This window comes from Nannospalax galili, unplaced genomic scaffold (assembly GCF_000622305.1).
Source record: "Nannospalax galili isolate Female #2095 unplaced genomic scaffold, S.galili_v1.0 scaffold598, whole genome shotgun sequence".
In the NCBI taxonomy this organism is placed as follows: Eukaryota; Metazoa; Chordata; class Mammalia; order Rodentia; family Spalacidae; genus Nannospalax; species Nannospalax galili.
In genome coordinates, this window is record NW_008342423.1 from 1,031,234 (window position 1) to 1,058,671 (window position 27,438).

The following is a 27,438-nucleotide window of genomic DNA, read 5'->3' on the forward strand; positions in this document are numbered from 1 at the left end:
TGGGAACTGAACCCAGGTCCTCTGTAAGAGCAGCCAGTGCTCTAAACTGCTGAGCCATCTCTTAACCTCCTACTACGAACTTTCTTTCATTTGTTAAACAAATTCCATGTTACCTTGAAATTAATTCAAGAGTAGGAAGAAACATGCACTAAAGTATAATGAGTTGTACTTCCTGGTGTGAACACGGGTCGTTTGTGGGGTTCTCCTCCCTATGTGCCTTTAGAGCCTTGCTCTGGCTAAGGAAGTGGTCACCTTGGTCTTGTTCTTTTTTAATTTCCTAGGTGACTGGCAATGTTTTAAAAATGTCTATGAAATTTAATATCAATTTAGGGGGAAAGTTACTTCTCTTGGGCTCTTATGACCTTATTGCGTGTTTGTGTGTGTGTCTACAATTGTTCTCAAGTATGTTCTAAGCACAAAGTATGCAAATGGGGCCAAAATCTCAGGCTTCAAATGCTCTTAATAGCCTAAGTAACACAGGAGTATGAGTTTGGGCACAACAGTGACAACCTTAAAAGCTGAGTAAGTTCAGTTAGTGTGGTATCAAAGTAAAATTTAACCTAGGTGGTTGCTAAAGATAATATGAGTTTACCTTAAAATCTCAAAGTTGGGGCTGGAGAGATGGCTCAGTGGTTAAGAACACTGGTTCTTTCAGAAGACCTGGGTTAGAATCCCAGCACCCACATGGCAGCTAACAACTGTCTGTAACTCCAGTTCCAGGGGATCCGACAGCCTCTTCTATCCTCCGCCAGCACTGCACGACACGGGTGCACTTACCTACATGCAGGCAATGCACGCATACACATACAAAAAAAGACAATGAATTTGATTCATTCTTAAACACAGAACCCTATATGCACTTTAAACAAAGATGATTATGTCTAGAATGAATACAGGAAAGATTTTGCCATTAGCCCTGTACTCAAGTTTCACATTGGTAGATCATTATCAATGAAAAATAGTGCATCTTTTGCAGAAGGTTCCCTCTATAAGACAGAAGTTAATCTCATAAGATGTTTCAACAGGGCTAATAGGAAAAATCATGTAAAGTACCAAACCCAGTCTATGACTGGGGTATTGTAGCTAAAATTCCTTCTGGGAGGCATGAACAATGTCTGCCCCCTCCTGCTTGGTCCCTACAACCAAGTCCAGCTTGGTCTATATAGTGAGGTCCAGGCCAGCTGGGGCTACAGGAAGACCCTGTCTCAAAAAGACCAAAAAAAAAAAAAAAAGATTTTTAAAAAAATTTTATGTGTACGAGTGCATTGCCTGCATGTATGTAAGTGCGCCTATGTTGTGCAGTGCCCTTAGAGGTCAGAAGAAGGTGTTGAATCACCTGGAACTGGAGTTAGGTACAGCTGTTAGTTGCCATGTAGGTGCTGGGAACTGAACCCAGGTCCTCTGTAAGAGGTCTCAAAGTTGCTCTCCCCAATTTTAAGTGCCTGGCCAGCTTCATAAGTTAATATATTCCCTTATGGTGATTATTAAAGCTTTTTCACACATTGGAGAGTGTGAAAATAAAGTTCAGTCTAAAAGCTGCCATACCTAGTTCTGTAAAACACTGTTATCTTCTCCAGTAACTTATAATACAGGCTGCAAACTTGGAAAGGCAGTGGTATATTTACCAGTTTGCCATTAGGGCCGTGAATCTCAATTTTGTTTTAGCTGGCCACCTGTATAGTCTTTCCATCTTCCTTTAAATTGCTGGGAACTTTTTGTCATGAATTGAAATAGGCAAAAAACTCATAAAGAGTGATGCCTTTTTTTCCCATTCCGGACTTTATGAGCATAATCCTATTTTCCTTTATATTTAGTCATAAACTCAAGCTGGCACCTACAACCAAGACTCAAAAACCAGTACACCCTGCCTCTTGTAATTATCTCTACTATTAAAAACAAAGTTAATTAGCGAAAACATTTTATCTGGATGGTTTTATGAGTCTATAATTCTTTTTTTAAAAATATATTATTTATTATTTTTATTTTATGTGTATATTTCCTGCATGTATGTGAGTGCACCCGTGTTGCGCAGTGCCGCAGAAGTCAGAAGAGGGCTTCGGATTCCCCTGGAACTGGAATTAAGGATGGTTCTAGCCGCCATGTGGGTGCTGGGAATCAAACCTGGGTCTTCTGCAAGAGCAGTCAGTGCTCTTGACCGTTGAGCCGTCTCTCCAGCCCCTAGAGTCTATAATTCTTGATACTAGTTTCTTTGTTGTTCCTTTAAGCAATCTAATGTGCCACACAATTATTTTAGGGTATTTGTTTTTTTACAAGAATTGCTTTTTCAGCCGGGTGTGGAGGTACACACCTGTAGTCCCAGCAGCACTCAGGAGGCAGAAGCAGACAGATCTCTATGAGATGGAGGTCAGCTTAGTCTACATAGTGAGTTCCATGCCAGCTGTGGCTACAGGGAGACCCTGTTTCAAAAAACAAAACAAAACAAACAAAAAGTTGTGCTGGGTGTGGTGGTGCACGCCTTTAATCCCAGCATTCGGGAGGCAGAGGCAGGTGGATTTCTGTGAGTTCAAGGCCAGCCTGGTCTACATAGCCAGTTCCAGGCCAGCTGGGCTACAGGGAGACTCTGTCTCAAAAAGACAAAAAAAAAAAATGTGTTCTCATAAGATTGGTTGTAGGGAGTTTCAAAACACAACTGATTTTTAAAAGTCTGGGTTTCCACACACAGTGCATCACAAGACGTTTGGCAGTGTGGTGTGACTGTGATACTACAAATGGTCTCTAGTGTGTGAAACACAAAGGTAAGACTGGTAATCCAGGAGCCACACAGCACACCCAGCCAACAGAGGGCAAAGTAAGGAGGGTGGACGGGAAGAGAAGGTGGCTGTGCTCCGGGTGGCTCCCAGGTTGGAGGAGAAGAGTTGAGACAGCAGACTGCAGCAGTTGGTGTGGGGAACAGGGCCCTGCTGGAGGCGAAGGCTGAGGCATTTTGCCTGGGTGCATCCAGTGACTCATTAAAGACCGTGGAGCTCATGAGGCCATGGTTCTTGTTTCCTTCCTTGAAGTCACATGAAAATGAGCAGAGGGTGGGTCATGAGGAGCCCCTCCAAAGACAGGAAGGAAGCTCCTTTGATGGAGACCTGTGGGCAGCAGTGTGTGGACACATGTCCTCTCACACATGAATGCCTGGGTGATCTCTACATATATACAGAGCCTCCCTGACCCTCTCAGAAAGTCTTGAGAAGATCTGGTCCTACAGGAGTCCTGGCTGGGGTTGCAGGAACCAAGGCCCGCTTTGCTCCTTGCTGTCTCATCCTGATTCTTGCCAGCAGATACAGGTAAGTGGAGATGGGCCAGAGAGGTGAGGGCCAGGTACTGCAGGGCCCAACAGTTAGGAGCACAAACCTGCAACACAGGTCAGTTTCGGCTCTACCACTCAGTCACTGTGGGACTCCGGGTAGTCTCAGTCTTTAGGTCAGCTTCAGGCCTTACCACACGCCTAGACTACCTTTCCAATCCAGTGTCTCCTTAACACTCAAGTTTCTTCCTCCACAAGGTTTTGTCTTGCAGGCACCAGTTAGACATTCTTGGGTGTTTCTAGTATGCTTTGCACCTTGCACTGGACACATTTGCTTGACCCTTTGCACACTGTATTCTCCTTGCTTTCTGCCTGTTCCCACTAGACCTGAACGTCTTTAAGAAAAGAGACTGTGTCTTTTCCACTTTTGTCTCCCCAGTGTATAGTAGAGAATTGTCACTTGATAAATATCAGCTAAGAAGGAATGAAAGGAAAGATGGGCTGGGTGGGAAGTGAGGGAATAGTCACAGAAATTGTACCCTTACTCAGTGTGACTTGGCCAATTGTTCCTTGTGCCCAGACATTGGCCAATGGTTGGTTTGCCCAGCCCACAGCTTAGGTTTGACAAAGTCTTCCCCTATACCTAGTTTTAAGATTTGACTTAGTGGGACATGATGGTGCATACCTGAGATCCCAGCACTTGGGAGGTGGAGGCAAAAGGATCAAAAAATTCAAGGTCAACCTGGGCATGTCCTAGTCTCAACAAAACAAATAAAACCAAATTTGACAGTTTGATCCCATTTGTCTCTACTCAAAAAATGAGCCTACCTCTTTCCTAATCTAATTCACAATTTTGGAAGGATTTCTCAGAATATTATGATTTCTAAGGGAACAGTCAGGGAGAGGAAGTGAAATTCAAACCAAGTCACACCCCCACCCCTTTTTCTATAGACAGAATGTGTTTTTGGTTTTATTTTCTTTTTGAAGCCGGGTCTCCCTGTAGCCCCAGGTGGCCATGTAGACCAGACTGGCCTTGAACTCACAGAGATCCACCTACTTCCCAAGTGCTGAGATTAAAGGCATGTGCCACCACACCCAGCCAGCTGAGTCTTTTTTATTTGCTTGTTTTCGGATTTTTAAAAAAATATTTTATTATTTTTTTTGTTATTTTTATTTTTTTTATGTGTATGAGTGTATTTCTTGCATGTATGTGAGTGCACCCATGTCATGCAATGCCACAGAGGTCAGAAGAGGGCTTCGGATTCCCCTGGAACTGGAGTTAAGGAGGGTTCATAGCTGCCATGTGGGTTCTGGGAATTGAATCTGGGTCCTCTGCAAGAGCAGTCAGTGCTCTTAACCACTGAGACATCTCTCCAGCCCGTTTTTGGATTTTTAAAAAATGTTTTTAAAATTTTTATTTGTACAGGTGTTTTGTCAGTATGTTTACTGGTATGTGTATAGAGCCCATGAAGGCTGGAAGGGGGTGAAAGAGAGGGCCATGTGGGTGCTGGGAATTAAACCCAGGTCTTCTGGAAGAAGAGCAAGTGCCTTAACCTGAGCCACCTCTCCAGCTCATTTTTGGATTTCTGAGAGAGTGTTTCATAATAGCCCAGGCTGGCCTCACGCTATATAGCCAAGGACAGCCTTGAACTTCTAATCTGCCTGCTCCTACCTCTCAAGTCTGGGATTTGTATGTGACCACGCCTGGCTCAAGCCCATCATTTTTAGTACCTCTCTGTGACTTTCCTGAGAGCAATCGCCTTAGAAGAGGAGGTCAGGGTGGTTTGGTGTTTGTGGGTCTTGATAGATCTCACTCGGGTGGTATGAGCAGACGGTATTGAAGGCATTCCTGTTCTAACGCCATTCCTGGGCCAAATTCAGAGTGTATTCCCGAAGGGCCAGCACATACCAGTCCTTACTGGCTCCAGACAAAATCAGTCTAGGAAGGAATGGGTTAATGTCATTCCTTGCTCACTCTTGGTGACTCCCCTTCATTACACGGAATAATACAGGGAAACACACAGGGAGTCCTGCCCTTAAATGGTAAGATAATCTGAGATGGAAGGACTGCCCAGATCACAGGACGGTGAGGAGTTCTGTACTGGGAAAAAAAGCAAAACCCAGTGTGGTGGGAAGGAACCACACCCTGACAGGAGCTGGGAGGCTGAATCTGGTGCAAGGAAGAAAGCTTTAGAAACAGGCCTCTATCACCTCTCCTAACTCCTTACTCCTCAGCCCCAGGTATCATTGGGTAAGGGTTCTTTACACCCATCCCTAGCAACACACCCCCTCCCTTGCCCCTCTCCTCTAGCAAGACCTGGAAGTCCTTTCACTTGGGACAAGTTATTTCATTTAGTATGAGCGACCCACTTAGAAGCAAATACCCCATGGAGAGGGCTGTGTAAAGTCTACTCATCACAACACAGGGAATTGCAGCAACAAAGCTCCTCCTGGAGGGTGGGAGGAGGAAGAAATGTGGGCTCTGAGGGGAAGCAGAGCAGCTCAACCACACTCCCCAACACAAAGCCTATTCAGTGCCTGGTAACCATCTCTTTATCATAGACTGTAGTTTAGACAAGTTGCAAGTGTTAATTAAGTTTTTTAGTTTAGGGTCTTTTGTTGTTTTTGTTTTTAATTACCTGTGTTCATGTGTATGTGTGTGAGCACATGTGTGCCATGGTTCTTGTGTGGAGGTCCTAGGACAATTTTTAAAAAAATATTTTATTTATTTTTATTTTATGTGTATGAATGTATTGCCTGCATATAGGTAAGTGCACTTGTGCCGTGCAGTGCCCGAGATCAGAAGAGGACAGTCAGTGTTCTTAACCACTAAGCCATCTCTCCAGCCCCAACAAAATTTTTTTTTAATGTGTATAAGTGTATTGTCTTGCATGTATGCAAGGGCACCCGTGTCATGCAGTGCCTGAGGAGGACAGAAGAGGGCATCAGATCCCGTGGAACTGTAGTTACAAATGGCTGTTAGTCGCCATATGGTTGCTGGGAATCACACTCAGGTCCTCTGCAAGAGCAGCCAATGCGCTTTACCACTGAGCCATCTCTCCAGCCCTGTTTGTTTTTTTGAGACAGGGTCTTTCTGTAGCCCCACCTGGCCTGGAACTCGATTTATAGACCAGGCTGGCCTCTATCTCACAGAGATACTCCTGCCTCTGCCTCCTGAGTGCTGGGACTAAAGATGTGTGCCACCATTCTGTATAATCCATTAAAAATATTTTATTTATTATTTCTATTTTATGTGTATGAGTGTACTGCCTGCAGGTGTATAAGTGCACCTGTGTTGTGTAATGCCTGTGGAGGTCAGAAGAGGGCATCAGATTCCCTGGAACTGGAGTTACGAATAGTTGTTAACTGACATATGGGTGCTGGGAACTGAACCCAGGTCCTCTCCAAGAGGAGTTAGTGCTTTTAACCAGTGAGCCATCTCTCCAGCCCCATAATCCATTTAAAAAAAGTATTTTATTTTATTATTTTAATTTTAATTCTTTTTTTATATTTAATTTCAAAATGCTTCTTTTGGGGGGTCTTTTTGAGACAGGGTCTCCCTGTAGCCCCAGCTGTCCTGGAACTCACTATGTAGACCAGGCTGGCCTTGAACTCACAGAGATCCGCCTGCCTCTGCCTCCCAAGTGCTGGGATTAAAGGCCTGCGCCACCATGCCCGGCCAATTTTAATTTTTTTTATGTGTATTGCCTGCATTTAGGTAAGTGCACCCATGTTGTACAATGCCCAAGAAGGACAGAAGAGGCTGTCGGATCCCCTGGAACTGGAGTTACAGATAGTTATTATCTGCCACATGGGTGCTGGGATACGAACCAGGGTCTTCTGCAAGAATGGCCAGTGTTTTTAACCACTGAGCCATCTCTCCAGCCCCCCATAATCCACTTTAAAAAACAAACAATTCGGGGCTGGAGAGATGGCTCAGCGGTAAAGAGCATTGACTGCTCTTGCAGAGGACCCGGGTTCGATTCCCAGCACCCACATGGCAGCTGCGAACCGTCCTTAACTTCAGTTCCAGGGGAATCCGAAGCCCTCTTCTGACCTCTGTGGCATTGCATGACATGGGTGCACTCACATACATGCAGGCAATACACTTAGAGACATAAAATAAAAATAATATTTTTTTTAAGAAAAACAAAAACCTAACAATTCCAGAGCTAAAGAGGTGACTCAGCAGTTAAGAGCACTGGCTGCTCTTGCAGAGACCCCAGGTTCAGTTCTCAGTACTCACATGGCAACTAACAACTATCCATAGCTCCAGTTCCAGAGGATCTGACAAGCTCTTCTGGCTTCTGTGGGTATACTCATGGTGCACTTACATACATGCAAGCAAAACACATATACATAAAAATAAAGAACCTGAAACAATTCCAGTGGCTATGTCACCCTATCCCCTCTTGCAGGCTGGCATCAAACTCTGGGACTGACATAGCCATCTGTCTCACCTTCCCGAGTAGCTGGAACTACAGGTATACACCACCACGCTGGCTTTGCTCATTTTTGGCACATCCTCCATTCATTTAACTCTTTCTTTTCTTAGCAATGTTCTGCCATTCTTGGTACAAAATTCTGTAAGTATTTCTATTTTGTGCTATTATAGATGGTATTTTTATTTTTTTCTTTTTTAGACAGGGTCTTCCTGTAGCTCCAGCTGGCTTGGAACTCACTGTGTAGACCAGGCTGGCCTTGAACTCACAGAGATCCACCTGCTTCTGCCTCCTGAGTGCTGGGACTAAAGGTGTGCACCACCACACCTGGCTCTAGATGGTATTTTTTAAATCTCAAGTTTCAACATGCCATTTTGTATAGAATATTAACATTTTATTCTATGTCTGCTAAACTCTTGTTTGTTTGAGACAAGGTGTCCCTGTAGCCCCAGCTGGCATGAAACTCCTAGGAGATCAGGTTAATCTTGATTTCACAGAGATATATTTGCCTCTACCTCCAGAGTGCTGGGATTAAAAGCATGTGCCACCATGCCTGGCGCTCAAGTAATTTTTTGATAGGTTGCATAGGATTTCCTACATATTCGATCATGTTATCTAAGTATAATGACGATGGTACATCCTGTTTATGGCTTTTGTTTCTTTTTCTTTTCTTATTTTACTGGATCTACAGCAAGGACACGGCTGAATAGAAGCTTTGAGAATGAACATCATGATGACAACTTTAAAAAATATTTTTAAATGTATTATTTTTATTTTATGTGTATGCATGTATTGCCTGCATGTAGGTAAGTGCACCTGTGTCGGGCAGTGCCCTCAGAGGACAGAAGAGGCTGTCGGATCTCCTAGGGACTGGAGTTATGGACAGTTGTTAGCTGCCATGTGGGTGCTGGGATTTGAACCCGGGTCTTCTGCAAGAACAGTGAGTGTTCTTAACCACTAAGCCACATGATGGCAACTTTAAAAATTTATAAAAATAATCAGGGTTGGAGAGAATGGCTCAGTGATTAAAATGCTTACTGCTCTTCCAGGGAACTTGAGTTCAGTTCTCAGCATCCACATCAGCTGGCTCACAGCTGCCTGTACCTCAGCTCCAAGGGATCTAACGCCCTCTTCTGGCCTTCATGGGCACTTGCACATATTCCTTCGCATACACACACACACACACACACACACACAAACACAATGCACACACACAAACACAAATAAAAATAATCCAAATAAGCCAGGCATGTTGGTGCACTCTTTTTATCCCAGCACTCGGGAGGCAGAGGCAGGCGGATCTCTGTGAGTTCAAGGCCAGCCTGGTTTACATAGCAAGTTCCAGGACAGCTGGGGCTACAGGGAGACCCTGCCTCAAAAAAGACAAAAAAAAAAAATCCAAATAAATCTAAAAAAGGAAAAAGCAACAATTACTGGGCTGACAAGATGGTTCAGAGGATAAGGATGCTTTGCCACCAAAACCCTCAGGACCCATGTCATGGAAGGAGAGAACTGACTTGAGCAAGTTGTCTACTAACCTTCAGTGATGCATCATGGCACACACACACACCATTCCATATTTTGTGTGTGCCCCTATTATAACCATTGATTACTTCTTTAAAAAAAAATTATTACAGCCGGGCATGGTAGTGCATGCCTTTAATCCCAGCACTGGGGAGGCAGAGGCAGACAGATCCCTATGAGTTCAAGACAAGCCTGGTCTACATAGTGAGTTCCAGGACAGCTGGGGCTACACGGAGACTCTGTCTCAAAAAGACCAAACAAAACAAAACAAAAAATTATTACATTTTATGTGTGTGTGTGTGTGTGTGTGTGTAGGTTGACAGAAAAAGGGGTAACTCCTGTTTCTTCAGGAGGACTTAGAAAGGGCATAGTGGGGGCTGTAGAGATGGCTCAGGGGTTAAGAACACTGGTTGTATTTGCAGAGGACCTGGGTTTGGTTCCCAGCACCCACATGGCAGCTAACAAGCACCTGTAACTGCAGTTCCAAGGGATGGGATGCCCTCTTCTGGCCTCTGAGGGCACTGCATGCACATGGTAAACATACATGCAGGCAAAACACTAATAGACATAAAACAAATAGATAAAAATCTGTTTTGTTTTTTTTGGTGTTTTTGAGACAGGGTCTCCCTGTAGCTCCAGCTGTCCTGTAACTCACTATGTAGACCAGGCTGGCCTCAGATTCACAGAGATCCACCTACCTCTGCCTCCCGAGTGCTGGGATTAGGCATGTGCCACCACACCTGGCTAAAATCTTTTTTTTTAAAAAATATTTTATTATTTTTATTTTGTGTGTATGAGCGTATTGCCTGCATGTATGTGAGTGCATCTGTGTTGTGCAATGCCTCGGAGGTCAGAAGAAGGCTTCGGATTTCCCTGGAACTGGAGTTAAGGACGGTTCGTAGCCGCCATGTGGGTGCTGGGACTCGAACCCCCGTCCTCTGCAAGAGCAGTAAACGCTCTTAACCGCTGAACCATCTCTCCAGCCCCCTAAAATCTTTTTTTAATTAAGAAAAAAGAAAGGGCAGAGTGTGTTACAAGCCACTCTGCTCTCCCGTACCTGACTTTTCTACAGAAACTGTCTATTCTGTTTTCCTTCTTCATCACACACTACTGGGCCCTCCTACTCCTTTCTCTGTCATGACCCTCTCCCATCGTTCCAGGATGCTGTCCTCTCCCTGTATGATGGCGTGCTCACGGACCTGCTCCCGCATCCTGGGGCTGAGCCTCGGGACTTCAGCCCTGTTTGCTGCTGGGGCCAACGCAGTTCTCCTTTTTCCTAACTGGGATGTGACTTACCTGTTGAGGGGCCTCATCGGCAAGCATGCCATGTTGGGCTCTGGGCTCTGGGGAGGAGGTCTCATGGTAAGTGTCTGGGGTTTCCCAAGCCTCTTCCAGGGGTAGAACTGGAAGCGGGTGAAGGAGGAGTGTTTTTATTCCTTAAAAAAGGGAGGGGAGGACTTGTTCTAACAAGCTGGTATTAGGATCTTAAACAGTCCAAGGAATAGGAGGATTTGTCATGGATTGCTGAGTTTCAGCTCGGAACCAGGCAGGTTGCGTCAATATTAGCATCCACAGAGTTAAATCAAGACTCGGCCTCTAACCTGGGTCCTGATAGGTCGAGTTCTGTGAGTCGGTTTCAACTGCGGAGGGCGCAGCTAGAAAAATAAATCACCCAGGCTCTTGACACACTTCCCTGCTCTCCAGGTGCTCACCGCGGCGACTCTCATCTCCATGACGGGCTGGAGATATAGCTGCTTCAGTAAGAGTGCACCCTGTCGGAATGTAAGTACCAAATCCTACTTCTTTAATACCTAGAACCGCCCCCCATTACTCTAGAAGCGTGGAGTGGAGCAATTTCAGTTCCTAACTCTGCTCTTAACAATGCCAAACTCTTGACAAGTGGCTTAATCTTTCCAGCCTCCTCTGGAAACTGGTCAGGGCAAGTGGTTAATGAGCCATAGATGTCTATGGAAATGTGGTAAACTGTTATTTTCTCTGTTACTGATATGAACACGAGTTAAATATACTATAATCATGTATCATAGAAAGTCTCCTGGATATTTCATTTATCTATTCATTTATTTTTAATATTTTTATTATTTTCATTTTATGTGTATGAGTGTATTGCCTGCATGTATGCAACCATGTGGGTGCTGGGAATTTGATCCTCTCTTCTGGCCTCAGAGGGCACTGCACACACAAGTACACTTACATACATGCAGGTATATTTTATTTATTATTTTTATTTTGTGTGTATGAGCATATTGCCTGCAGGTATGTGAGTGCATCTGTTTTGTGCAATGCCTCGGAGGTCAGAAGAGGGCTCATACACATAAAATATAAATAAATAGGGGTCTAGAGAGATGGCTCAGCGATTAAGAGCACTGACTGCTCTTGCAGAGGACCCGGGTTCTATTTCCATACCACCCACATGGCAGCTATGAACCACTCTTAACTCCAGTTTCAGGGGAATCCAAAGCCCTCTTCTGACCTCCCCGGCACTGCACGACATGGGTGCACTCACATACATGCAGGCAATACACTCATATACATAAAATAAAAATAATAAAATATTAAAAATATAAATAAATAAACAATCTTCAGAAGAAGCCATTTTAAAAAGCAGACTAGAAACCCTCCAAGTAAGTAAACCATGGTTATCCTTTGGGAAAGAAGGAAGCAGGGTGTGGACAGAAGCAGGGATAGGGACAGAATGGAGTCATTTCAGATTTGGCTCTAAATTCTGTCTCTCCCTGTGTTTCCTTCTTTCCCTCCCTCTCTCCTTCCTCCCCTCCCTCCTTTCCTCTCTTTCTTCCCTGTATAGCCTAGGAGTGCTGTGATCACAATCACCTCTACCTTCTCTGGTTTTTTGTTTTATTGAGACACAGTCTCATGTATCCCAGGCTTGCCTCAAACTCACTCTATAGCACTGAGAATGACCTTGAACTCCTGAGCCTCCTGACTGTCTCCTGAAGTGTACACCGCCGTACCTGGTTGGTGTGGTGCCAGGGACTGAACTTCATGCATGCTAAGTAAGCACTCTAACAGCTGGGCTACAGTTCCAGCTTCTTTCCTGCTTTCTATTTAAAAAAATTTTTTTTTGTCTTTTTGAGACAGGGTCTCCCTCCCTGTAGCACCAGCTGTCCTGGAACTCACTATGTAGACCAGGCTGGCCTAAAACTCGTAGAGATCCGCCTGCCTCTGCCTTCCAAGTGCTGTGATTAAAGGAGTGTGCCACCACACCTGGCCCTTTCTTTCATGCTTTTTATGCTTGATTTGAAAAAGAGGGCTCAGGCCGGGCGTGATGGTACATGCCTTTAATCCCAGCACTCAGAAGGCAGAGGCTGAAGGACTCTGTGAGTTCAAGGCTAGCCTGGTCTACATAGCAAGTTCCAGGCCAGCTGGAGCTATAGGGAGACCTTGTCTCAAAAGACCAGAAAAAAAAAAGGTACATCATAGATAGAATTATCCTCCTGTGAAAGGATGGGAGAATGTCTGATCACTAGAGAAGTCAGACTTGGCCCTGTTGCCCCAGCAGCCACCTGACCATAGTTCTGTCTGTGGTTTCCTTCTTCCTCTGCAGATGCTCATTGCTCTGTTGTCCAGTGGCCTGGCTTTGCTTGGAGCCTTGGTCTGTTTTATCACTTCTGGAGTAGCCTTAAAAGATGGTCCCTTTTGCATGTTTGACATTTCATCCTTCAATCAGACACAAGCTTGGAAATATGGCTACCCCTTCAAAGACCTGCATAGCAAGTAAGTGGGTGGGGACTTGGGTTTACAGTCTTCTCAGCGACCATGACTTTATAGAGGGACTACAGACTCCTTTCGGCCACACCTTTTAGTATCTTCCACATCTGATGAACAGAAAATTGTTAACACAGCGGTACAGTCACCATACAAGCCCAGTCGTATGACCTGCGCCAGGGGAGAGTTGCCCTGGTGCTTTCAAATTGGGGTTGCTTGTTTGTCTTTCCTCTTATTACTCCCCACCGATCTTCTTATTTTTGGTGATAGGAATTATTTGTATGACCATTCACTGTGGAACTCTGTCTGCCTGGAGCCCTCTAAAGCTGTGGTTTGGCACGTGGCCTTCTTCTCCGCCCTCCTGTGTATGAGCCTCCTCCAACTTCTCCTGGTGCTCATCCATCTCATCAACAGCTTCCTCAGCCTGTTCTGCAGCTTCTGTGAGAAGTAATGGGTAACGGACGTGCTCTCATGAATTGGTGTTCTCGTCATAAGCTGCCTCCAACCCTTTCTGCAAGAAGAGAATATGAATCCCTTTTAGGGATTCCTGTAGGTTGATAGGACACTTCCTCGCATGTAGGGGGAATTATGCCATGCACTTAAAATAGAATTGTGTGCTTTAAGATGACACGGTAACAGAATGAGTAACAAAGTCATTACTGGTGTATAGGGAGGGGACTTAGAATTCATAAAATGACCTTATTTCAGCCTCTTTGCAACCTCATAAAAGCTGGCTTCATGTCAGAGATAGGGAAGTTGAGGCTCCCAGAAAACACGACTGCTACCCCTAAGCACACAATTAGGTGATCCCTAACTTCTAAATTCAAGTTTACCAGTTGTAATGTATGAAAAATTTCCTCAAAATTCATAGGTTGACGCCCTAATCACCAATGTTACTATACTGGAGACAATGTTTTTTAACATGATCATCAAGGTTAAATGAAGTCATTAGGGGAAATCCTGATCCAATAGAATTGGCATCCTTAAAAGAAGAGGAAGAGGGGGGCTGGAGAGATGGCTCAGCGGTTAAGAGCACTGACTGCTCTTGCAGAGGACCTGGGTTCAATTCCTAGCACCCACATGGCGGCTACAGACTGTCCTTAACTCCAGTTCCAGGGGACTCTGAAGCCCTCTTCTGACCTCCAAGGCACTGCATGACATGGGTGTACTCACATACATGCAGGCAATACACTCATACATGTACAATAAAAGTAAAATATTAATAAAAGAAGAAGAGGAGCCGGGCACGGTGGTGCACGCCTGGGCTGCAAATTGAGACTCTGCCACAAACCAACAAATAAACAAGATGGATATGGTGGAGCAGGCCTGTAATTCTAGTTACTCAGGAGATGAGGCAGGAGGATAGGGAGTTTTAGGCTAGCCTGGGAAGTTCAAACTATAGGGCTGGGAAATAGGGGCTGGTGAGATGGCTCAGTGGGTAAAGGCACCCGCTGCCGAGCCTGACAACCCGAGTTCAATCTTTAGAACCCACGTGGTGGAAGGAGAGAAGTGACTCCTGTAAGTTGTGCTCTGATCTCCACACATGCACCATGCTAGGTACACACTCACACATACACAAATAAGTAAATACTAAGAAATTTTAAAAGAAACAAGAAGGAGGAGGAGGAAGAGAAGAAGAGGAAGAGGAGGCCCAGGTCTTTCTTGTTGCATGAGAACAAAGGCCACATGAGTCAACCATCTGCAAGTCAAGGAGACAGGCCTCCATAGAAATCAAATCTGCTGTTACCTTGGTGTTCAGTGTCTAGCTTCCTGAACTGTAAGAAAATATGGACAAGGGTGATCCTGCCTATAACACCAGTTCTCAGGAGCTGAGGTAGGAGGATCATAAATTTAAGGCCAGTCTTGTCTGCATAGTGAGATCTTGTTCCAAAACAAACAAACAAAAACAACTAGCTTCTATTAAGTCATCCAGTCAGTGGAAACCTATGCAACCCTTGAAGACTAATACACCATGGTTCTTTTCTGTAGTGTACAGGAGAGTTCAACAAATAGTATATTCTCAGTACCCACTATGTGCCTGGCATTGCCACAGATGCTGCAAATCCTATTCAAACGTGCTCAAGACATGCTTATAGACCTTGATCCCTGCCCTGTCATTTAGACTGTTGGTCCATTTACCATAATTTGAACATTATATGGTAAGGGCTATGTTAGAGTTCAACAGAGGGTGCAAGAGAGCTTGGAGGAACAGTGAACTCCAGAGCGCAATCAAGGAAAGCTTCAGTTGCGTCTGAGCTGATACTTTGAAGAGTTAGCCCAGGAAAGAGGGAAGGAAGGGCTCCCCAGTGATCAGAAGCTTAGTGGGGGAAGAGTCCAGCTGCTGTCTGAACAGAACCGAGTCATGGCTGCTTTCACAGGAACATAGAAAGCAGAGGACTCCCTACCTGCTTACTTGAGGATCTTTGTAGGCATGGTGCCAAATGGAGAGAAGAGTCAATGGAGTGAAGGAGATGCTGGTGGAAAGTGTGGCGGGTGGGAAGATGACGCAGGCAGAAGCAGCTTGGGAAAAACAGAGATCAGGGTACTAGCAAGAAAAGAGAGGTGGTGGGCAGGTCCAGGAAATGAGGGAACTTCAGGCTCTTGGGCCACGGAGAGGACAAACACAGGAAGGGGATGTGGGGGACCCTAAGCTGTAGTAGTCCCTTCTCAATCCCTTGGATCCCAGGGACTGCTGAAGAACTAGAAGCCTCCAGCATGCAGCCGTTCCTTAGTTCTCAGGGTTTGGTTTTGGCATAATAAAATGTTCATTGAGGGGCAAGAAATGGCTCATGGGTAAAGGCACTTGGTGTTCAAGCCTGGTGACCTAAGTTTGATTCCCAGAACCTACATAAAGATAGGAGAGAACAAATTCGACAAAAGTTGTTCTTTGATCTCCATACTCGGGCTGTGGCACATGCACCTCCACCCACCCCACCATGTGCCCATACACACACACTGATAAATAGCACTTAAAATGATCACTGAATTGTATACATTAAATCCTCTGGGTTTAAAAATTATTTTTATTTTACATGTAAATTTTTGCCTGAATGTTAAGGGCTAAGTGCACCTCATGTGTGTAGTGCCCACAGAGGCCATAAGAGGGCATCAGATCTCCCTGGAACTGAAGTTATGAATGACTGTAAGCTGCCATGTGGGTGCTGGGAACAAAACCTGGGTCCTTTGCATGAGCATCAAATGCTCTTAACCACTGAGACATTTCTCCAGCTTGTACTTTTCTTAAAAAGAAAGGAGAAAACACACTATCTTTCCAGAAGTCAAATCAAACTTCTGTGCCAGATAGAGTTCAGGCTTGTCTGTGGATTCAAGACTAATGCCAGAAATGGGGCTGGTGATACTGATCCAAGGGGCAGCTATAGAGGGTGTGGTAGACAGCTTTGAGCTGGTGTGAGCTGTGCCAAGGTCTATGGTCTCTCTGTATAGACCTCTGTCTGTTGGCCAGTGCCAGGAGGAAGTCAGTCAGATTACGAAGAGTTTTTCTACAAGAGAAGAAGTGTGACTGAGAGGCCAGCCATAAGAAACCAGGGACAAAGGAAAGTCACTCTGGGCATTGTGAAGAGTGGACAGGGAAGGTGAGGTTTGGGAGTCTGAGTCAGGGAGACCAATCTAAGCAATAATTCAAATGTTTTTTTGGTTTGCTTTTTTTTTTTTTAAGGCCAGGTCTCATGTAGCCCAGGCTAGCTTCAAACTCACTATGTAGCTGAGGGTAACCTTATATTCCTGATCTTCCTGCCTCCACCTCCCAAATACCAAGATTACAGGCATGTGCCACCATGTGCGACTGAAAGCACTTTCTGAACCAAAAGTGAAATAACAAAATTGGTTTGTAACCCTAACCCTAACTAAAAAAAGAAAAAAAAAGTTACTACTAGGATTCGAAAAGGACTATTTTACAGCAAGTACCCCTTTTGAATGTTATAGAAGCAACTTTATAAAAGAAGCCTGGATGGATACCAGAGTTTCTCTTCTTCTTAAATTTTTAAAACATTTTTTAATTGTGTGCATCTGTGTGTCGGTATGTGCATATGAGTGCAGGTGACCTTGGAGCCTGAGTTCCACGTGGTTGTGAGCTGACAGATGTGAGGGGCTGGGAACCCAACTCTGGCCCTCTGCAAGAGCAGTATGTGCTCATAACCACTGAGTCCTCTCTCCACTCTCTTAGTTTCTGAAGCAGGCAGGGGTCAAGACCTACAGCCTTCTAAAATAGAATCAGGGTGATGCTTATGTGCACCAAATGCAGCCTAAGCCTGTTCTTTTCTGAGTCTTTGCACTGGAGTAGGTGTGGATTAGACACAGCAAGGTATCCTAGGCTAGTGCTCTGCAAACCTTCTTTAATGGCCCAAAGGACATTTTAGATTTTGAGGGTCATGTGGTCCTTGCTGCAACTACTCATTTCTCTTATACAGGTCAAAAACAGCCAGAGATGTAGATATAAGCACGTTGGGTTCCAGTGTGATTTTGTACATTCATGAGCTTTAAATTTCTGTAATCTTCACGTCCCAAAATACCATTTCTTTTTCTTGTTTTAAGACAGGGTCTCACTCTGCAGTCCTGACTGGCCTCCTGTCTCAGTCTCCTGACACTGGAATTATGGGTGTGTGCTACCACACCTCGTTTTGTCTTTTGATTTTACAAGTTATTTTAAAACCAGTTGTGGTGGTGATGCCTGTAATCCCAGCACTTGGGAAGCTTAGGTAGAGCTGCCAGTTTCAGGCAATGTAGCAAAACTCTGCCACAGAAAACAACACAACAATAAATACTACTTATCTCCTGCTTTTAATTCACAAGTTGTACGAAACAGGAGAAACAGGGGCCAGGGATGTGGCTCAGTCTTAGGGTTTACTCTCCAGCATCCATAAACATCCGGAACTCCAGTTCCAGGATCTGACACCATCTTCTTTTCTTCGGTCTTTTTTTGAGACAAGGTCTCCCTGTAGCCCCAGCTGGCCTGGACCTCACTATGTAGACCAGGTTGGCCCTGAACTCAACTCACAGAGATCCGCCTGCCTCTGCCTCCGGAGTGCTGCCCGGCTAACGCCCTCTTCTGACCTTCACCGGCACTGCACGACTCAGATACACTGACATACAAGCAGGCAATACACTCATACACATAAAATAAAAATATTTAAAAAGCCCTCAGGAACAGAACAGAAGGAAGACTGGGTTTGAAGATCCCTGGATTTGCAGGCCCTGCCGCTCACTGCCTGGGTGTCCGGGGTCAGTTCCCTAACGTCTCCCGATCTCGGTTCCGTGCGTACTTCCTGCGTAGTCTGTAAGTCTAAAGCCTAGGTAAACCAGAGACACTCCAGCCAGGACCGGCCTGCGGCGACTGCGCAGGCGCTGGGAGGGCGCGCGGTCGCCGCGGTGTCACGTGAGCGCCTTGGGCGGCCCCGTAGCCCTGGCGACGCGGTGCAGGCCCTGGCCCCACCGCCACCCAACTGGCCTTCCTCCGGAGACTCGCAGGGGCCTCACGCCTGGTCATGGCCACGTCCTCCTTTCGCGGCACGTCCATCGGGGCAGCCGAGGGGATGTTCGAGGCCGACAGGAACCCAGGGGACCCAGAGAACACATATATTCTGCGGCCCGTTTTCCAGCAAAGGCGGGTAGCGGACGGGACGCGTCTGGCGAGCTCGGGAGTGCTGGGTTGGGCGCCGAGAGCTAGAGCGTCAGAAAAGCTTGCAGGCCGCGCGGGGAGGGGAGGGAGCGGAGTGGAGCCTGAGCCGGTGGGGCGGAGCCTGAGCCTGTGGGGCGGGGCCTGAGCCGGGGGCCGGAGCCTGAGCCGGTGGGGCGGAGCCTGAGCCTGTGGGGCGGGGCCTGAGCCGGTGGGGCGGAGCCTGAGCCGGTGGGGCGGAGCCTGAGCCGGGGGCCGGAGCCTGAGCCGGTGGGGCGGAGCCTGAGCCGGTGGGGCGGAGCCTGAGCCTGTGGGGCGGGGCCTGAGCCTGTGGGGCGGAGCCTGAGCCGGTGGGGCGGAGCCTGAGCCGGTGGGGCGGGGCCTGAGATGGGACGCAATTGGGTGTTCCCAAGGGGCCGCAGGAGTCTGCTCACTGGTGGTTGGGAGCGCCTTAGACTGGCGCAGTGGGAGTCGCTCTTCGAGGCTCTGGATGTGTACACGCACAGGACGTGTACAGGAAAAGGATAGAGTTTGCAATTGAGCAGTTCACCTGAGACACCTTTCAGTAGTACCCAGGGTTACCGCGTGCACTCCTGTGACAGGATAGGTTTGCTTCTGGCGCCCAATTTGTAGCTATACAAAGTACTCCCACGTAGTATCACTTAGACTGCCGCCACCCCAGTGCCTTGCTGGAAGAGGGCAGTGACCTAGTCTGTAGGATCCATCACAAACTTCATCTTTACAAGAGAAGATTTTTAAAAAATTTACATGTATGTGGGGCGTGGTGGTGCACACCTTTAATCTCAGCCCTCGGGAAGCAGAAGCAGGCAGATCTCTGAGTTCGAGGCCGACCTGGTCCATATAGTGACTTCCAGGTGGCCTGGGACTAGGGAGGCCCTGTCAAAACCACACACACACACACAAATAAAAATTTACATTTATATGTTGGTGTGTGGGGGAGCAGGGTGAACGAATGCCCTGGTGGGAGTGTAGAGATCAAAGGACAACTTGTGGAAGTTGGTTCGATCCTTTCACCATATGCGCCCAGGGATTGAACTCCCGTTGTCAGGCTTGGCAGCAAGCCCTCTTGCCCACTGAGCCATCTCACTGGGCTGAAGAAAAGTTGTTTTGTTTTTCAGACAGGATCTCACTGTGTAGTCCTTGCTGGCCTTGAACTCTATGTAGACCAGGTTGGTCTTGAACTCATAGATCTACCTGCTCTCCCCAGTGCTGGGATTAAAGGTGTGGGCCATTACTCCCAGTCCGAGAAAAGATTTTTAAAAAAATTACTTTTATTTTGTGTGTATGTGTGTACTGCCTGCATGTAGGTAAGTGCACCAGTGTAGTGCAGTGACAGAGGAGGACAGAAGAGGCTGTTGGATCCCCTGGGATTGGAGTTACAGACAGTTGTTAGCTTCCATGTGGGTGCTGGGATTCGAATCCTGGGTCTTCTGCAAGAACACCCAATGTTCTTAACCACTGAGCCATCTCTCCAGCCCTGAGAAAATATTTTTTTTAAAGGGTGGCAGGGAAGAGGCTGGAGAGATAGCTCAGTCTGTCAAGTGCTTGCTATGAAAGAATGAGGCCTGGGTTTGATTACCTCACCCACATAAAGAGCCAGTGCTGTAATCCCAGTGCTGAAGAGACAGAGAATCTGGGATTCCCTGTGCAGCCAGCCTAGCCTCATCTGAAGGCCCTAGCCCCAGTGAGAAACCCTGTCTCCACCAAGGCTCCACCTTGGAGGAGGAATGACAACCAGTGGTTGCTATTTGGCGCATATCACCTACCCATCCTACCATTCTCCTACTGTTTATAATTTTATTTATTTTTTTTATGTGTAAGTGTATTGTCTGTGTGTATGTAAGTACACCCATATTGTGTCATGCAGTGTCTGCAGAGACCGGAAAGGTGTCAGATCCCCTAGAAATGGAGTTACAGATGTTGTTAACCACCATGTGGGTGCTGGGAATTGAACCCAGGTCCTCTAGAAGAGCAGCCAATACTCAACTGCTGAGGCATCATCTCTCCAGCCCCCATCTGGCTACTGTTGTTGGAAATTAGATTAATGAATCTAAAAATTGGCTAGCGTTGGATTGAAAACCAGGAACTTTGGCTCTATGCGATGGCAATTTCCCCATGGATATAGAAAAATGTATGTCCATTTACATACATGTAAATATTCTGTTTGTAATGGCATTGAGCTGTGTTTCTGTTGTAAACAGTGCAGAATAAGGTTAACAACAAATACATGTTATGTGGAAATAATCCTGTGAGTTTATATGTGACTTATTTGAAGAGAACCATAGCATTTTATAGAAGATTGAAAAAGCATAAGCAGGTCTGTGAGATAACTCCTCCTGTCTGTATAGGTGCTTGCTGCCAAATCTGATGACTTGAGTTCAATCCCTGGGACCCACATGGTGGAAGGAGAGCACCAACTCCCCAAAGTTGTCCTCTAACTTCTACATGTGTGCCATGATGCAAAATTAAATACATGTAAAATAATTTTTTTAAAATCTTAAGGGAAGAAATAGATAACAATATTTGGGGGTGGGTAGTGCTGGGGATTGAAAGCAGGGTCTCATGCATGAAAGGCAAGTTCTTTTTCATTGAGCTACTTTCTCAGCCCCTAGATACGCACAGTATTTTATAAAGCCACATGGGGCTGGAGAGATGGCTAAGCTGTTAAGAACACTGACTGCTCCTGCAGAGGACCCAGGTTCAATTCCCAGCACCTACATGGAGGCTGACAACCATCTGTAATTCTAGTTCCAGGGGATCTGATATCCTTTTCTGATCTCTGCCTGGCAATGCATGACATGGGTGCGCTTACACATATGCAGGCAATACACTCATACACATAAAATAAGATGAAAAATAAAAAAGGCCACATTTTGAACAGATCAAATCTTATTTGGCGGGGGCGGGGGGTAACGGAATGTTGAGACGGGATCTTATGTAGCCCAGACTGACTTCAAACTTTTGATGTAGAGAGGATGACTTTAAATTGGTCTCCACAACGCAGGAGCTGGGATTATAGCCCTGAACTACTGTACCCCTGTACCTGGCTCTTCCCACCTGTGTGTGTGTGTGTGTGTGTGTGTGTGCACACACACACACACGCTGGGGATTGAATCCAAGGACTTGGGGCTTGCTAAGGATGCATTCTAACACTGAGCTATATCCCAGGCCTAAATCTTGGAAATCTGTTGAAGAGTTTAAAGTTTAGTTGTGAGGATTAACTGGCAAAAGAGCAAAAGAAGCCAGGTGTGGTGATGCCTTTAATCCTAGCACTCTGGAGGCAGAGGCAGATCTCTGTGAGATGAAGGCCAGCCTGGTCAACATAGCCAGTTCCAGGCCAGCTGGTGCTACAAGGAGACCCTGTCTCAAAAAGCAAAACAGAACAAAACAAAAAACAAAAAAAGTAATGCGATGGCTCAGCAGTTAAAAGGACTGGTGTTGGGTTCCCAGCACCCATATCCACAGGCTCATAACCGCCTAGAAGTTTACCTCCAGGGTATCTGATATCTCCTTCTGGTTTCCATGGACACCACATCACATGCATATACACACATATATGAACAAAATAAAAAATATATACATACATATATATATATTTTTGTCTTTTTGAGACAGGGTTTCCCTGTAGCCCCAGCTGTCCTGGAACTCACTATGTAGACCAGGCTGGCCTTGAACTCACAGAGATCCGCCTGCCTCTGCCTCCGGAGTGCTGGGATTAAAGGTGTGTGCCACCATGCCCGCCTAAAACAAATATATTTTTAATGTAATGAGGGGGCGTTGGGGAAAGCACTTATCATGAAGACCCGAGTTGGATCCCAGGAACTCAGGTAAAAAGAGTTTTCTTGTTTGTATTACTTTTTTTTTTTTTTGGTGTTTTTGAGACAGGGTCTCCTTGTAGCCCCAGCTGGCCTGGAACTCACTATGTAGACCAGGCTGGCCTCGAACTCACAGAGATCCATCCACCTGCCTCCCTAAAGGCATGTGCCACCACACCCGGACCTGTTTGTATTACTTTTATGATGAAAATATAAAAAAAAAGACTTAAGGCTACTAATGGAAAAACAACAACAACAACGAAAAAAAACACCACCACCAACAAAAATTAGGGAAGATTGAAGTGTGCAGGCAAGTTGAGTTCTGAGCTGCCAATTAGATATTTTTGAATTGTTTCTCTTAGGTTCAGACCCTCTGTGATTAAAGACTGCATCCACACTGTGCTCAAGGAGGAACTGGCAAATGCTGAATATTCTCCAGAAGAAATGCATCAGCTCACAAACCATTTATCAGAAATCATTAAAGATAAACTAAAAGGTAAGGTTGGTCATAACTGGAAGTGACCTTCCCTTCAAACTCCGTCCATTTGTTCCTGCCCCATCTTTAAACATGGAGCGTAAACCACACATCCTCTTCAGTGTCTAGTCTTCTGTCATTATTTGGTTAATTTTTAATCAGGCAGTTTTTGCAGATGGTGGGAAAAAATAAAGATCTGGGCTAGCATTATAGAGAGCCATTGCCCAAGTATTCAGAAAGGCCAGGAGGCACAAGGGCTCCTTTCCCTCATAGTTGTCAGTTGTTTTTTTTTTGAGCAACCTATCAGTGCTTTAACCTGGATTAAGTACTTTCCCAGGCTGTCATAGGTCCATCCCACAAATCCTTAACTGCTTATCTTAGTCAACTTTCTGCTGCTGCCAGACTCTACATCTGTACAGCATATGTTGTGTTTTTTTTTTTTACCCTGTCCTCTTTATCTGTCGTTCTCACCCTATCCTCTTATCTCTTAATCTCTTACTGACATCATTATTATTTATTTTAAAATTTAATGTGTATGAGTGTTTTGCCTGCCTGCGATGCCTACAGAGGCCAGAAGAGGGCTTGGGATCCCCTGGAGTTACAGATGGCTTTAGTCATCATGTGGGTGCTGGGAACTGAACTCTGGTCCTCTGTAAGAACCACCAGTGCTCTTAACTGCTAAGCCACTTCTCCAGCCCTCAACAGCATTATGTTTAACGTCATACTATCTGAAAAGTTCTTTAGTTCTGTCTGTGCCCTTCCCCCTTTTTGTGGTACTAGGGATCTAACCCAAAGCCTTGTGTATGCAAGACAAGTGTTATACCACGAAGTCATAGTCACACCTTTAGTCCTACCTGTTTTTTTTTTTTTTTGTAATATGTCACAATTAAAAAAAATATTTTATTATTTTTATTTCATGTGTATTCATGTATTGCCTGCATGTAGGTAAGTGCACCCATGTCCTGCAATGCCCCCGGGAGACAGAACAGGCTGTTGGGTCCTCTGGAACTGGAGTTACAGACAGTTGTTACCTGCCATGTGGGTGCTGGGATTCGAACCCAGGTCTTCTGCAAGAACAGTGCTGTTAACCACTGAGACATCTCTCCAGCCCAGTATGTCACAATTTTTATTGCAGAGTGGCCACTTAGTAAGGGTGGGGAATTTGATCTTGAAACAATGTTCCATTTAAGGCTCTCGTATACAAAATTGCCATCATGACTGATATTCAAAATATCTTCACCACTGCAAGACTCATGATAAACATGAAATCATGCTTATTTGGTAGTGTACACTCAATAGAAAACAAGAGGCATTATAAAAACAGTCTTTAGTGGGAACAGACACTGAGTGTTAGGTAACTGATGACACAGCTAATGGAATTCAGTTAGAGGACTGAACTCATCATAACTTTTAATTTTAAAAATTATTTTAATTTTATTTTGTGTATATTTCTTGCGTGCATGTAAGTGTACCTGTGTCATGCAGTGCCTATGGAGGTTAGAAGAGGGTATCAGGCTGGGCGTGGTGGCTCACGCTTTTAATCCCAGCATTTCGGAGGCAGAGGCAGGCTGATCTTTGAGTTCAAGGCCAGCCTGGTGTACAAAGCAAGTTCCAGGCCAGCTGGGGCTACAGAGAGACCCTGTCTCAAAAAGACCAAAATAAAAAAAAGGGTGTTGGATTCCCTGGAGTTAGGATGGTTATTAGCCTCCACGTGGGTGCTGGGAATCAAACCCAGGTCCTCTGCAAGAGCAGCTGGTGTTCTTAACAACTGAGCCATCTCTCGAGGCCCTAAAAAACTGTTTTTGACATACTGTTCTAGTTTGCTTCTCTGTTGCTGTGATAAAACACTGACCAAAAGCAACTTGGAGAGGGAGGGTTTATTTCAGGTTACAGTGTACTGAGAGAAGCCAAGGCAGAGCTGGAGGCGGGATCCTGGAGGCAGGAACTGAAGCAGAGACCATGGAGGAATGCTGCTTACTGCCTCACTTCCCCTGGCTTGCTCAGATACTTTTCTTATACAGCCCTGGTGTACCTGCCCACCTGGGCCCCCCACACCAGTGAACAATCAAGAAAATGCCTCATAGATACATGCCCATAGGCCAGTCTGATGGAGGAAATTCCTCAGTTGAGGTTCCTTCTTCCCACGTAACTCATCTGTGTCAAGTTGACAAAATTAACCAGTACACATACTTTGTAATATCCGTGCTGCTGTGTCACAAAAATAGGTGTGCCAAGGTAGGTAAAGTGTAAGAATGCTCCAGTCCCTCATGGAGTCAAGTTCAGCTATAAATAATACTGAAAAATTATTATTTGGCCAGTGGGTAATACTCTCAAGGCATTCAAAGAGCTTACAGTATTCTGAGATATGACATTGACCATCTCTTTCATTATAGTGATTGCTTCAAGGGTGGCATATTACCAGTAGTTCTGGCTAAAGACGGGAAGGCATTCCTTGAGTTGTACATAACATAAATGAGAAGTCCCATGGCAGTCACTGACAGATTGCTTAAATAAAATTGATGTCTCTTAAATTTGTTGTGTTGGAAGGGCCCAGTGAGAAAGGAAAAGATAACAAAGCCTAGTCCTATCCCAATAGACTGAGCTGGAGAATGAAAGCCCATCAGGATCTAGAGGGCAAGATGATTTTGTTGCAGTTCTCCATTGACTGAAACTATTAACACTGCTTCCTCATTTTCTCCCAATTTTTCCAAAAGTATAAAACAAGTTCCTCAGCTGGCCTTGAACTCATTATGTAGATCACGCAGACTTCTATCTCACAGAGCTCTACCTGCCGCTGCCTCCCAAGTGCTGGAATCAAAGGTGTGTGTGTATCGCTATACCCAACTCAAACAGTTCTTTTTTCTCTTTTTCTTTGTTTTGAGACAGGGTCTTCTGTAGCCGCATCTGACCTGGAACTCCTTTTGTAGACCAGACTGGCCTTTTTTTAAAAAAAAAACTTTTACAAAAACTTTATTGAGAATTTCATACATGCATATAAGGTGTTTTGATGAAATCCATGCCCACTCCCTCCCCTCCAACATCTCCCACATCTCCCCATCACTTTTTTCTTTTTCTTTTCTTTTTTTCTCCTTTCATTTATTTTTATGGGGTTTTTGGCTACTCGATAACATTCCCCCCTCTGAAGAGGTAACCCTAAAATCTTTTAAGGGTTAGATACAAGCTCCCAAATACTTTCGACATTTTTGGCTTTTGGAACAGAGTATGTGCTAAGAGGCTCAGGGATATTTTGACTTTTTGCCAAGACACTGGCTACTTTTCTTTGGCGTCTTTTTACCCTGACTGCCTAGCCAATTCCTACCTCCTATTCTTATCACACCATCCTCTGGAGAGGTTACCCAAGTTGCCAATAGGGAATCGGGACACAGACCGCTCTGGCTTCTTCCATGCTGAACAGGGATGCAGGGTGAGGTAATTGGGGTACCCCTTTAGTGGGTCTATCTAAAAGACTCCCAATTTGCACAACTCTTATTTCAAGGAGGAAAAGAAAGTCTTTGAATCGTGAATAGGAGATGTGAAGGAGAAGTAAAGGCAAGAGTAACTAGAAAAAAGTCAGAACAGGGCAATTTTCAAATGTTCATATGAGAGTCCATTGGAATTTCTTGACAAGGGCATCTGAAAGCATCCCTCTATCATCGGGTTCCTCCTCATTTTTCTTTTGTCTTTCAAGGCTGGATGGATTCAGGATTTGCTTTCAGGTATTTTGATAGCTGTTGGAGTGGTTAGAATTGGTGTCAGTTCCCTCTCAAAGACTTCTAGATGGGGGAGAAAACAAAATTATCCATCATTTTAGAACAATAGCTAGTTGTCTCTGTTAGCTACAGGTGGGTACTACAGTACTGGAGGCCAATATTTGCAGTTTTACATCTGAGAAGCACTTTCTGATTAGGAACTGAGAGACCTGAGTGACTCCATCTTGGATAAAACCTCCATAGGACTGACCCAGCCCTGGGCCCTGTTCCAAGAAAAACCACAATACTTGGAATGGATAGAGAACAACTCCCCCGCCAATGGTCAATTAACCAGGGACAGGAAGGTACTAAAAGTCCAGATGTCTTTTCAGATTTCCTGAAGCCAGCAGTTTATGGTTTGGCACTGGGCTGCAACCAATCAGATGTTTGCCAGGCTGAAGACCCCCTACTCCCGTACTTGCTGAACTTGCTGACATAAACCTATAAAAGCCTCTGTCTCCCAAAGCAAGGGGTCTCACATCTGAGATCCGCTGAGTCAGTAACAGAGTGGACCCAAGCTTAAGCTTGCAACAATAAAAGAACCCTTGTGTATTTACATTGGTCGGCTCCTTGGTTGTCTTTGGGATCTCTCGAACTGGGCACAACAGAACAAAATCATCAATGAGAAATAATTGCCTAAATAACTTTTTATATAGACTTAAGCCTAATGTCTGGGAAGTGTAATCCCTTGAACTGTTAAATACGCAGGTGACATTACTCTTTGGTTATACTTTCCTTTTGGGTGTTTAATACCATACAGTTGGCCCAAATAAATCAATTTCT

The 27,438-nt window shown here is 45.3% G+C and overlaps 2 protein-coding genes across 3 annotated transcripts in view; both read left to right on the forward strand.

The window, feature by feature from the left end:
- Nucleotides 1–5,383: 5,383 nt before the first annotated feature.
- Tm4sf19 (transmembrane 4 L six family member 19) lies at nucleotides 5,384–14,010 on the forward strand. Of its 2 annotated transcripts, XM_029566154.1 has the most exons (6): nucleotides 5,394–5,494; nucleotides 7,672–7,737; nucleotides 10,380–10,581; nucleotides 10,924–11,001; nucleotides 12,803–12,972; nucleotides 13,234–13,414. In XM_029566154.1, exons 3-6 carry the CDS (start codon nucleotides 10,381–10,383, stop codon nucleotides 13,412–13,414), a joined length of 630 nt encoding a protein of 209 aa, XP_029422014.1. In that variant the 5' UTR covers nucleotides 5,394–5,494; nucleotides 7,672–7,737; nucleotide 10,380. The 2 variants fall into 2 exon arrangements, with proteins under 2 accessions (XP_017654974.1, XP_029422014.1); XM_017799485.2 differs by lacking the exon at nucleotides 7,672–7,737 and having other exon boundaries at nucleotides 5,384–5,494; nucleotides 13,234–14,010.
- A 4,303-nt stretch (nucleotides 14,011–18,313) lies between these two features.
- The window catches only part of Tctex1d2 (Tctex1 domain containing 2), a 17,539-nt gene continuing 8,414 nt past the window's right edge, over nucleotides 18,314–27,438 (forward strand). The window contains exons 1-2 of the mRNA XM_008838529.3: nucleotides 18,314–18,583; nucleotides 22,794–22,927. Coding sequence (XP_008836751.1) covers nucleotides 18,465–18,583; nucleotides 22,794–22,927 — 253 coding nt within the window. The 5' untranslated portion in view covers nucleotides 18,314–18,464. The remainder of the gene's footprint in view (nucleotides 18,584–22,793; nucleotides 22,928–27,438) is intronic.